General features: G+C 37.3%; 1 protein-coding gene across 4 annotated transcripts; it reads left to right on the top strand.

Moving 5' to 3' along the window:
* The first annotated feature begins 6,784 nt into the window (after positions 1-6,784).
* Positions 6,785-12,125, top strand: LOC112273844 (uncharacterized). Of its 4 annotated transcripts, none has more exons than XM_090248435.1 (5): positions 6,785-7,457; positions 9,259-9,966; positions 10,099-10,355; positions 10,527-10,867; positions 11,036-12,125. In XM_090248435.1, exons 2-5 carry the CDS (start codon positions 9,278-9,280, stop codon positions 11,081-11,083), a joined length of 1,335 nt encoding a protein of 444 aa, XP_090104561.1. In that variant the 5' UTR covers positions 6,785-7,457; positions 9,259-9,277; the 3' UTR covers positions 11,084-12,125. The 4 variants fall into 4 exon arrangements, 3 of the variants coding, with proteins under 3 accessions (XP_090104561.1, XP_090104560.1, XP_090104562.1); XM_090248434.1 differs by having other exon boundaries at positions 6,785-8,918; XM_090248436.1 differs by having other exon boundaries at positions 6,785-9,575; positions 9,795-9,966.
* Positions 12,126-12,697: the final 572 nt, after the last annotated feature.

The following is a 12,697-nucleotide window of genomic DNA, read 5'->3' as shown; positions in this document are numbered from 1 at the left end:
TAAACCCTACACCCTACACCCTACACCCTAAACCCTAAACCCATGTTACTCCTTAATCTTCTTTATTCTTATGTCATGTTTTTACGGGTTGTTAATTTTTTTACGACTTCTTTATGACATGCTTTATGGCAACGTCTTCTTCATTGTTATGACATGCTTTTAATCGTTGTTATTTCTTTGGCGACTTCTTTATGACATGCTTTCTTTTGACGACCTCTTCATTGTTATGACAAGCTTTTAATAGTTGTTATTTTTTTGACGACTTGTTAATGGCAAGCTTTATGGTGACAATTCTTAATATGCAATAGTTAATTATATTAATTTTTTAATGTTTTAGAAATCAAATATAACTTGGGAGCTTAGGCCATAATCTCCACCTTTTCTCTTTTCCATATCATATCTCTCCTTACTTGATTTCTACACTAGAAGTTTTCTTTATGTCATCTTTTTCATAGATAATAGTTCAATTGCTGATAACTTACACTAGAGGAGGAATTTTTTCATGAAATTTTCGGAGGTTGTTGTTCTCATTGCCTAGTTTCCAAAAAGATATCAATCATTCAATTTGGACAAGGGACGACAAATTGGCGGTCGATTAAGTGAAGAGGAGGCTTGCTGCTCCACAGATTTCGACATCCAACTTTAGAGGTAAATATCTAATTTCCATTTTAATGGGTATTTATGTAAATTACACCGTTAGAACCCACTTGAAGTCTACTTGTTTTTACAACAAAAAATTTAGAATTTGAAGCTAGGACGTAGAATTAATTGCTGTTTGAGTGACAAGAGGTCTAGCTGCCTTAACAATTTTGACACTCATCTTTAAAATTACATAACTTATTGCATAATTATTGGGTTTTTTTGAAAATTATTCCCATAGAATCCAATTGAAGTCTATTTTTATTGAAAAAAAAATACATAGATATTAGAGTAATAATATAGGACTGATAGCCATTTGAGTAACGAAGGGTCTTGCAGCCCCACAGATTTCAACATTCAACTATAGAAATTAATATCTAATTGTATTTTTAATGGATGTTTCAACAAATAGTACCTCTAGAATCCATTTGAAGTCTACTTTCATTGATAGTAAAAAATTTAAAATTTGAATGTTGGATGCATGATTAATTGCCATTTGAGTGACAACGGGTCTTGCTGCCCTAAATATTTCAACACTCCACTTTGGAGAGGCATATCTCATTGCTTACTTATTGGGTTGCAACGATTTTTATATGTACAGAAGCGCCTTCAAGTCTATTTTGTGTTACAAAAACAAATTTTGAAAAAAAAAAAAATCAAAAAAAGAACTAGCGATTGTTTGAGTGTCAAAGGATATTGCTGCCATAACAATTTGACATTTGACCTTTGATTTACAAATTTCTTAATCTTGTAATAATTCTTTTCACATTAGATTTTTTTTGCAATCTTTGATTCATCATGGCTAAAACTAAGTTCACTCGACCTTGTGTAGAAGCTCAAAATGTTGAAGGACAAAATACTAACACTCTTAGACGTCTCTTCCCTCCTTCGTCTATTGAGAGTTGTGAAAGTACACCTTTGGAGAGATTTCTACCACTTTTTGGACCAAATACTAATATAGATACATGTGAAGAGATCAATGATCCTAAGTATATGGATCTTGATGCTGCTTGTTTTCTCATGTTGACTATAGATTTGCCAAATTTATTTGGTATAATGGCTCGTCCAGCTAACCGAAGGATTATAGTCAAAGATCTAGAAGAATTTCATGATTGGTTAAATGTTATTTCAGATCCTATAGTTGTCAAAGTTTTTGCAGGAAATAACCATGATGAGAGAGAAAACTTTAAAAATCAACTTTTAAAAGTCTTACAAACTGATTTTGGTTTAGCATTAACAATTAATTCTAACAGTTTGACTTTAAGTAGAAACCAGGTCAATATTCCCATTTTTGCTATGTCACAGGCACTTCTTCTCTTAGGTGCAAAATTGTGTCGAGTTTCATTTTTTGGTATGAAGTGGGAAATTCCTATTGCTGAGCCAAAGATAGATTTTTTCATAGAACGTTACCATGCAGAAATGGGTCATACTTTTTCTCTTGGTAAGAATCTCTATGACTATGGAGTCAATTTTCCAGAGAATAATATTATGCTCTTCAAGTTTAGTAATGCTCAATTACAAAGTCAAAGGATTATAGAAAATCAAGTATACGAAATGTGCAATGTAGAAGGATATGGATCATTATCTTTTAAGCCAAAGATAGACAATCGTATAGTCAAAGTCAAGCTCTATCAAGAGTTATGCCATGCAATATTGGCTGTCATACAAAAGCAATGTTTAGATGATATGCCTAGGACAATTCGTACTATGCGTATTAGACTAAATCAAATGCGAGACCTATTAGCAAAGTGGGAAGGAATGTCTGAAGATATATCAAGAAATTGTCTTTTAGGCATGAGATTGGAGCTTAGTGTTCGTACAGAGAAAATAATAGATGGACGTAAACTTTGTAGTAATCTTGACCTTTTTGAATATTCTGGCATAGAAAGAGCTATAGGAGGTCATTTTGATATACGAGAAGGATCTTTACAAAGATTCTTTCAAATATGCCATAGTCATTTAGCAACGTTGGCCAATGAGATTCATGGAAGAAATTCATATGCACCTTCTATTCGAGTCAAGAGTGCCTTAACATTTGCTAGACAAGCAATAGGATGGAGTGGCAAGCATATGGAGCGACAACTTCAACAAGCAAGAGAGTGGAGAAGTGCCCAAGCAAGTCAACAAGCATTGATACAAGTGGGGCAATTCCTCTACGATGGTTGGGAGCAAGATGATCCAAATATTCGTCCTCTCATCTTTGAATTTCTTCACAATGCACATTGGTTTGTTCATAGTAGGGTCGTAGATAGACGTGTAGATGGCTTGATGTTAAAGAAGACCAATAGTGGTGCATATTGGAAAAAGGATGGAGTGTATGAAGATCGTGTTGGAGGAGCTTGCCACTTCATTCAAGAATATGGTGCAAATTGGCGGAATCATGTTCAATCCATTGCATAGGCTTAGAACACATATAATATAAAGTTAAATCATATGTACATATAGTATAAATATGATATTTTCCAAAAAAAAAAAAGACATTTACCTATATAAATTATCCAATATATTATTATAATGTCCAAAAGTCTCTATGTATTTATTTCATATTTTTATAATATTTTTTTCATATATTAATGAAAGGCAAATTTTGCTATTTTGAAAATCTCATATCTCCTAAACTATAAACTTGCTGAAAATTTTAAACATACCATTGGAATCAGAAGCATGATAAATAGGGGGATAGGTCAAATCAAAAATTCAAAACAATAAAGTATACAAAAAGTCAACAGAAAATTGTATCAAGTCAAACGCCTTATATCTCAAAATTGAAAAACATGTATAGGATTTCAAGACCATCATTAGATTCCTAGACCCTTAAAATAGGGGGATAGCTCAAATCAAAACTTCAAAATTCCTATTCATATGCAAAGTCAACTCAAAAGTCAAAATAGTCAAACACTTAATACCTACAAATATATGCACCTTTTCAAAACTTCAAGCCCATATTTAGAATTGGCAACCCTTAAACAAATCCAATGGACTTTTCAAAAATTTCAAAAAACCTTGTATGACAAAAGTCAAAACCCTAAACTCCAAGTCAAAGTAGCTAAATCTTCCAAACTATAAACTTGTATAGGAAAAGAATTATACCATTGACATCCTAGACACCATAAATGGGGGGGTAGGTCAAGTCAAAATCCAAAAATAATTATGCCCGAAAACCGGGGACACCCTTGTAACCCTAAACCCTAAACCCTAAACCTGGTTCACTTTCATGACAACAAGATCAGAACTCACATGCACCCATTTCTTGAAAGATCCCAAGTTTGCTTAGGCTGACTTTACGATTCGCCAGATGCACGACTTCTCCGACCAGACTACAAAGGTTGCAAAGGGCTACCATGAAGCAGGTCGTATCGACGTCTACCTTGTCGGTTGGACTGACGGTGGTGGTAGATGCGGACTTCGATCCAGGATGAGGCCAGACAGGAACATCAGTAGGATCCATCCTGGCGGCGTCGACCTTGAACTCCAAAGATGAAGCATAACTTATTGCACATTACAAATCATCGACAGTTCTATAACATGTGGTGCTTTCATGTGGTTGTAGTCAAGCTTATACCGTGAAGAGGTGCAGCTGGTTGCGCACCCTGCAAATAGATGTAGCTGCTAATCTTATAGAGTTGTACGAGAGCACAAACATCGAGGTTATCTTAGTCGTCCTAATACAGAAGTTACTCCGAAAGGTTCCAAGTCATGCAAATGTAAACTAGCGTACTTTTTGTTGTAACTATGATCTTGTTTTTAGTGATTCATGAAGTCTAGTAAAACAGATGTAATTTTGTAAAATCTTTGGCGATATGTAAAAGTCACCTGTCCATCCCACTCTGCCAAATGACAGATCATTCGAACATCTTTGGATGAAAGTGTAAAGGAAGCACGCGCCCTCCTACATGATTTGCTGATGATTCTCATCGTACAATACGACGACTACTGCAAGCTTGCCGAATTCAAACAGCCCAACATTCACAGCAGGTTGGATGTGGCGTTCTCAGGGTGCTCCCAACTATAAGCATTGCCCCGCCTGATTTTTGTGCTACTTCGGAACCGGTTGTTGAGAAGTCACGAAGAAGGAGTCCATCCTGATCACATATTATACCTCCAATACTTGTTCAGGTATGTGATGTTTTTGTGGATCCTATACTCTGCTAGGGCCGAAGTGGACATGAAAGTCACATCCGGTTTATGGTGGAAGGACGGTGTGTGTGCACGAAAAGCGTGAGATTCTAGTCCCACGTCAGTTTCGTGAAAATCCCACTTAGCCATTTGAGGTATGTGGCTATCAACTCTATGCATGAATCTCACATCTTTTAAAACTTAGATCCTTAATTAAGGTCTGTAGATCCTAATTAAACCCTAAACCCTAAACCCTAAACCTAGACCCTAGTTCCGATTTTTAAATCCAAAAATCTAAAAAAAACACATATTTTTGGAAAATAAAAATATTTATAGAAGGCTTTAAGACAATGTAAGCCTTGGAAAAAATTCAAAACAAAAAAAAAGAGATATATTGAGAGAAATTTAGGATCAAAAACCTCTAGGACACTCTTGTAACCTTAATCCCTAAAACCCCTAAACCCTAAACCCTAAGACCTTGAACAGGGCCTTCACAGTACCACCCAAGGAAACCGTTGATGGCTTAGAATCGTCTTGGTCTCCTTTCAAAATTACAAGTAGGATAGGCTCGATGCATGAAGCGCACAGGGAGAAGCAGCCTTTTGAGGAGGTTGACCGTCATAACAAGGTGATTATTTGCAATTTTGAACAAACTGTACGTGAATGCAAACCCGGTGAGTCTCTTCTTACGATTGGGTCAGGCTCAACACAAAGATGAATCCAAAAGAAATGGTAAGATGAGGAGATTGAGCTTTAGAAGCGGCAAGTCCAAGAGCATGGAAAAGGACATTGGAAGAAGATTTTGAACAACAATGCAAATCCATTTTGTAGATGCACTAAAGTTGATTTGAAAGACAAGTGGAGGAACTTGGAGAAGTACAATAGGGTGTGAGTTCTTTGAAGTTACCACACAGCTTGTATAAGTATAGATTTACTTAATTAACCAAAATTTCTAAAATTTGAGGACAAAGTAAAACTTTTATGGATAAAAAGTTCATCAGATCCTGTCAGGTTTAAAGTCTAGGGATTTTGGGAGAAAAATAAATAAATAAATAACAATATTCTACACAAGTAAAAAAGAAAAAAGAGAAAAGAAATATATATATATATATATATATATATATATATGTACATACATGCTGGAGAAGTGTAATTTATTATAGCTTTATAATTTTTTTAATAAATTATGAAAGTAAAAAAGAAATGGACACCATGGTAAAGAATCGGGATAGGGACTTGCAGTGGAACTGAGACAAGGGCCAAGACTAGTAGGAACAAGGATTTGATAGTGGTGGAGGAAGGTGGCACCTATTGATCGCTCCACCGGCTATTCATTGTGGGACCTTTCTCTCCGTCTTTCTTTGTCTTTCTCCCTCTCTATGTATATGTGTGCATGCGTCTCTCTCTCTCTCTCTCCCTTCTTTTCATTCAACACTCTCTTTCTTACCTTTTCATCTTCTATTTGTATTCCACGGTTTTGTGCTTCTCTGTCCGATTGTATCCTCACACACTCGCACACACACATTATCTTCTATTTGGCATTGCTCCCCTTGCCTTCTTTTTCTTTGATCTTCTCTTTTCCTTCGATCCTTCCACCTCTGCTGGATCATTCCCTCCTCTTTTGCCTTGCCCCCCTGGGTCAAGGGTTTATCTTTGCGGTGGTCATGTCCTCCTCGCCTTGTTTGACCTGCGGATCGGTTGCTTTGTCCCTCGCCGCTCCTCGCTTCCGACCCCTTCCACCTCTCCCTTGCCCATTTTTCCACCATGGATGTCATTTTTGCCAAATCAGAGTCCCTCCTTCCCTAATCGTTCTTGGTATCCAAAGTGAGGTTTTTATTTTATTTATTTTATTTTTTTCCATTGTGAACCTTCGACTCCACTAGGTGATGTGAATGTGCAGGTGTCATAGCGCATTATATGATTGTGGATTGTTATTAAATGCCCAAGTATTCTTTAATCCGGTGAGGGTTTCTTTTACAATTATTTTGGTTATTTTAAAAATTAAAAATTAAAAATTTGTATGCATATATTTATGGTAAATATTTAAATAAATTATTAGTTATAAAAGTATTTACTGAAACAGGAACCCAGGAGAGAGTGTATTGAATGCAAAGACGAATCTCAATGACCAGGGTTGAAGCAGGGAGGTCAATCCGGGTATCTTTGAAGGCGGGTATGAAGGGAGAAGGGGAGGCTTGAAGCTAGGAGGTTAATTTGGATAAATTTGAAGGCGGGTATGATGGGAGAGTAGAGGCGAGGATGACAGGGTATGAAGTATAGGGAGATGCTTCTCCTTATCGGTTGTTGTCGTCATCGTCGTCGCTGCATGTGTGTGTGTATGAGAACTCGTGATGATCACCTTATCGACGACTGCATGCAGGGCTATTCTTTGTGAGATCTCTCTCTGTCTTTCTGTCTCTCCCTGTATCTCTCTGTGTGTGTATGTGCGTGCAATTCTTTGTCTCTCTCTCCCTCCCCGCTTCTCATTCGACGCCCTCTCTTGTACCTTCTCACCTTCTCTTCATATTCCGCCGTTTTGTGCTTCTTCGTCCTGCTGTATCCTCGCTTTCCTTCTTGTACTTGCATGCTCTTCATTTCCTTGTGCGGTGCGGGCACCCACCTTCACTCCTCTTTGCAACTCTGACGAATCATATCTAATCCTCTTGTTTCCCATTGACAAAGATCTACTTTTGCACCTTGCGGTACTGCTGTCTAAACCCTTCTTCCTACACCCTAGTTGGAAATGTGTGCATTAGTGTTTTGGGATTGTAGCTAATTGGACCGAGAAGCAGCGGGAAGTAATTGGCATTTGAGTCATAATTGGCGTTTGAGTTGTGGTGGTGGTGGAGGTAAGAGGCATGAGTGTGTGGCATGGAGAGACAAACCCCGATGATCAGGGTAGGGGGTCAATCAGGGTATTCTGGAAGGTGGGTATGACGGGGGAGGGGAGATGGGGATGGCAGGATATGAAGTGTGGGAGGGGGAGATACTCGTCCTTCCCAGTCATTGTCGTCATCGCCATCGCTGCGTGTGTGTGTGTGTGTGTGTGAGAGAGAACTTTTGATGATCGCCCCACTAACGATTGCATGCAGGGCTATTCTTTGTGAGATCTCTCTTCTTCCAACTGTATCCTCACGTACACACATTGTCTTCTGTTTGGCACTGCTTGCCCTCCTTACCCTCCTTTTCTTTGAACCTCCTACCTCTGTTGGATTATTCCTTCCTCCTTCGTCCTGCCCCTCTGAGTTGAGGATTTATCTCTACGGTGGTCTCGTTCTCGTTCTTCCTGTTGATCGCCCCCTGGTCGTCCCTCGCCGCTCCCTGCTTCCGACCCCTTCCACCTCTCTCTCTCTCGCCTATTTTTCCACCGTGGATGCCGATTTTGCCAGATCGGATTCTTCCCTCCCCTGATCGTTCTCCTTCTCCTGATTGACTCAATTTACTCTAGTCTCATCTTCTCTATATTGCTCGGCCTTTGGTCGTGCCACCTCCGTGTTCATTACTGCACCCTCTCTATTTGGGTCAAAGCTTTGTTCTAGCTGGTGGCCAAGTGCGTGTAATATTGTGTTGAGTGTTTGGGAATGAGTAGAAGTAAGGAAATAGTGTGTAGATTATTGTTGAAGGAGGGGACTGGAATTGTGTAACTTTGTTCTATTATGATTAACATGATACACAATTTATAGGAGAAAGCGAGTTCATCTACTAATTTTCATGAAAGCGTGAAAGCCCTTGTAATCTGAGGTTTACGAGGCGCGAGTAATATGGAATTGAATGGTTAGGGGCAAGGAAAAGCGAGAAAGCATCTATGATCCGAGGTTCATAGTTTGCTAGTATTGTTGTGTACTTGTTGGGAAAATTCATATGAACCTGAGAATCTTCGTAATTTGAAGTTGGGTGAGTGCATGTAATGTTGTGTTCAGTGTTTGGGAATGAGTAGAAGTAAGGAAATAGTGTGCGGATTGATGTTGAACGAGGGGACTGGAGTTGTGTAACTTTATTCTATTATGATTTACATGATACGCGATTTATACGGGAAAGCGAGTTCATCTACTACTTTTCATGGAAGCGTGAAAGCCCTCGTAATCTGAGGTTTATGAGGTGCGACTGATATGGAAATGAATAGTTACGGGCAAGGAAAAGCAAGAAAGCATCTATGATCCGAGGTTCAGAGTTTGCCAGTACTGTTGTGTACTTATTGGGGAAATTCATGAAAACTTGAAAATCTTCACAATTTTAAATTAGCGGGGTGGGTGTAACACTGTGAAGACCATTCAGGGATGGATAAAAATAAAAAAATAAAAAAAATGTCCGTGGTCCAGAATTCATGATTTGTGAAAATTTGTGGAATATAAAATGTTTTAATGCATAATTGGTTGCACCATATAAAATATTGATTCGATGGGCTCCGCTATAACTATGTACTCACTTATTCATTTTTCATAGATCTGTTTTATTTTATTCGAATTTATTTAATTTTACATGCATTTATTTCATTTTCCACAGGTTCATTTCATTGTGGACGATGGAAAAAAGGCGAAAATATGAGAACAATTTTGGCAGGAAAATGGAAAAAAAACAAAAAAGTCCCAACGATGGTTATGGAAACAATACGAGCATGGTATGGTGTGAATTTTGTGAATGTGAGGTCCCGAACAAGAAACCTTGTTTGGATCAACATTTTCAACCTGATTCAAAACATGAGAGGAAAGAAAAATTGGCTTTATTCAAAAGTTTATTTGAAAAAGAAGGATTGGATTACTTTCCAGGCGGTACTACATATTATTGCCAAAAATGTAAGATGCAGCTGCCTAATGTTGTAGGTGAGTTGTTATACCATATTAAAAAATTTACTTATAATCATGGCGATGACAAGAAATTGAAAACAATAGAATTTTCATTAAACGAAGGTGAAATATTTATCCAACGGAGTATGCGATTGGTTGATTTTGAAACTACAAATAAAGGTTTAACAGAACAATTGCTTCAACTCCCGCGTGTTGAAAGTCCAACAATATTAACTAGAAGTGGTTTTTTTAAAGATAAATTAATTGACTTGAGGAATGGAATTTTCACTCCTAAAGAACTTCGAGTAATTACAAAAATAGTATCATATCTTGAGAAGGGTGGGAGAAACTTATGCCGATCGCCAGCAAAAGAAAGTTCAAGTATTTCTATGTTTGGGATGTGTTCTGCTTATGGAGACACTGGTTGGTGAGTTTTGTATATGTATATTCATATATATATATAAATTTGATATAATAATTAAAAATTTTAAATTCTTAAATGTAGTAATATTATGTTTCAATGTTATTTGATTTGATTTTATGGTTGGGTGTTATATAGGTATATTCAAAACAGGCCAGAATATTATCATTTATCTGAAGAACTTACGAAATATACTTGTCATATTTTAAGGAGGTCGTATGAAAGTTTATTTCAACACTTGGATAATATTGTGATTGCTGAAGGCTTTTCAAATAGTGGTGCTTGTATTGGTAATGGACCATTTACATCATTTGCTATCACGAGGGACTTCAATTGTAGGCCTCATTGTGATGAAGATGATTATGATTTTGGATTCATAATATGGCTACACGAAGGTAATATAATACAACTTAGTTTTTTATTGGAATTTCCAGTATTTGTATGTAAATGTAATGCAATGTTTTTTGTTTTTTTTTTAAACAAAATAATTGGAGTGTTGATGTTTTAGATAACATGTTTTTTAACTTTAAACTTTTATACTAACAATGGATTATTTATTGAATTAGATCCATCGGAACAAAATGAACCAGCCATATTTGCTTTCCCAGAAGCATCGATTATGTTTGTACCCAAACATGGGCATGTTTGTGTTTTTAGGCCAAGTGAACTTTTACATTGTACATGGCACCTTCAAGGAAAGGGCTTACTGGGTCTTGTATTTTTTCAAAAATGCTCTCTTTATAAACAACTCGGGCGATTAATTCACCCCGACGGGCCCGGTATAATAGACTACAAAGATAAGAATGGGAATGTTCGTATTGTTGAAACTCGAGAAGGATTTCTTGAAAAGAAACGTTTTTACGAACGACACTTGTTGGAAAATCCGTTCTCCATCAAAGAATTCATGGTAAATTTATAATATTATATTACTTTGTTATTTTTTTATAGCTTTTGGTTTTGGTGTTTGATATTTATTTATTTTTTTTGTTTTTATAATTTTTAATGCTTGTTCAACTAAGTAATAAGTACAACTAGCTTTGCATAGTGGATAACAAGCAAATGTTTGTTTGATAAGGGCAAAAAAGAAGACAAACAAGTATCTCCTGCCACTGATCGGGAATAGTCTTGTAGCAATGGAGATGGATATATTGATGGATATATCAACATTTGTGGTGGATTTTGATGATATTATTTTTGGATATACTTATAATATTGTGCTTAAGTAACTGTAAGTATTCACAGGTTGGAATGTGGTTTTATTCCACTGTATATATTTTTTACATTATAATATAGCCTCATGTATTATTGTTATTATTTTTTACATTATAATACTTGGTTTGAAGGAATAATGGTACGTTATTTGACATGTTCAAAGTACATTTATTTCATTGAATGTAGTCATACACATTAATTTCCTTCCCTAACGTGTAATTTATATTGATGGTGAACTATACCTGAGCAAAGCGAAGCCAGAGGAAACTTTGGTAGAGGCTCGTAGCAATACTGACGTGCAAATCATTCGTCAGACTTCGGTGTAGGGGCGACCAATTAATTGAACCATCTAGTAGTAGCTGGTTCCGTCTGAAGTTTCTCTCGGGATAGCTGGAGCTCGTGTAAGAATTTTATCAAGTAAAGCGAATGATTGGAGGCATCGAGGGTGTAATGCCCTCGACCTATTCTCAAACTTTACATAGATAAGCCGTCAGGGCAAGGAACTGGGACTGGGACTCGCAGTGGAACCGAGACTCGCACCAAGACTGAGACTCGCGCCCTCACAATGGGAGTGTGGATTGGATGCGATACCAGTTAGCGGACCTCGGAGTGGGTCCCAGTTTTGACACAAGTCCCAGTTCTACGAGCTACTCTTGACATGAATTCCACTCCCAGCACGAGTCTCAGTCCTACGAGTCCTAGTCTCGGTAAGAGTCCCGGTCTTGCGAGTCCCAGTTTCGGTGCGAGTTTCGGTCCTGCAAGTCTCAATCCTGGCGTGAGTCTTCCTAGTCCTGTAACTCTCAGTCCCGGCGTGAGTCCCAGTTCGACACAAGTTTCTAAATTCTGAATTGAAATTTCTTGAATTCCTTCGAACTTCTTGAATTCTTTGTTTCCATAGACCAAGTTTTTATTTACTCTTTTTTTTTTTTTTTTTTTTTTTTTTTATTTTTTGATGTTAGACAAATTCTATTTTTAAATAATTATAACACTAACGTGAAAAAGTATTGGAGTGAAATGCACTTAGTTGCATGTGTAGTGAAGATCCCCGAATGCAAAAGTATTGTGATCCCCGGATACCAAACATTACACATCTGATGTTGACTACATTTTCCTTCCTAATCATCTATCATACCCTCTAAACTATCCACTCATCAATTTACTGGCTTTTCTTAACCTTACATACAATGTATTGTAAGACACAAAAATAAATAAATAAATAAATAAAATCCTACCCATTCTATCTGACCCCGCTCCCAACTGTGCAGCGTCCTCGCCAACAATGAACTGGTAAAACCTTTTCTAGTGATTTTCTGAACAAATTTTCTACCACTATGGGCTTGCCGGATTGGTCAACTCCAACATTCACTGGAGGTGGTTCTCCACAAGTTTTGGCTCTAATGATGAGTCCTCGTCCTCCTCCGATACTTCCATCGGCTCTCCCCGCGATTAGACTGATAAGTCTTCATCGTACCCTAAACCCAATTCACAAACTTGGGCCTCCAATCGCAAAATCCTGACAACCTGG

Source organism: Physcomitrium patens, chromosome 2 (assembly GCF_059467195.1).
Source record: "Physcomitrium patens ecotype Gransden chromosome 2, ASM5946719v1, whole genome shotgun sequence".
In the NCBI taxonomy this organism is placed as follows: Eukaryota; Viridiplantae; Streptophyta; class Bryopsida; order Funariales; family Funariaceae; genus Physcomitrium; species Physcomitrium patens.
Note: the sequence above shows the minus strand (reverse complement) of the source record. Positions and strands in the feature narration are given on the sequence as shown.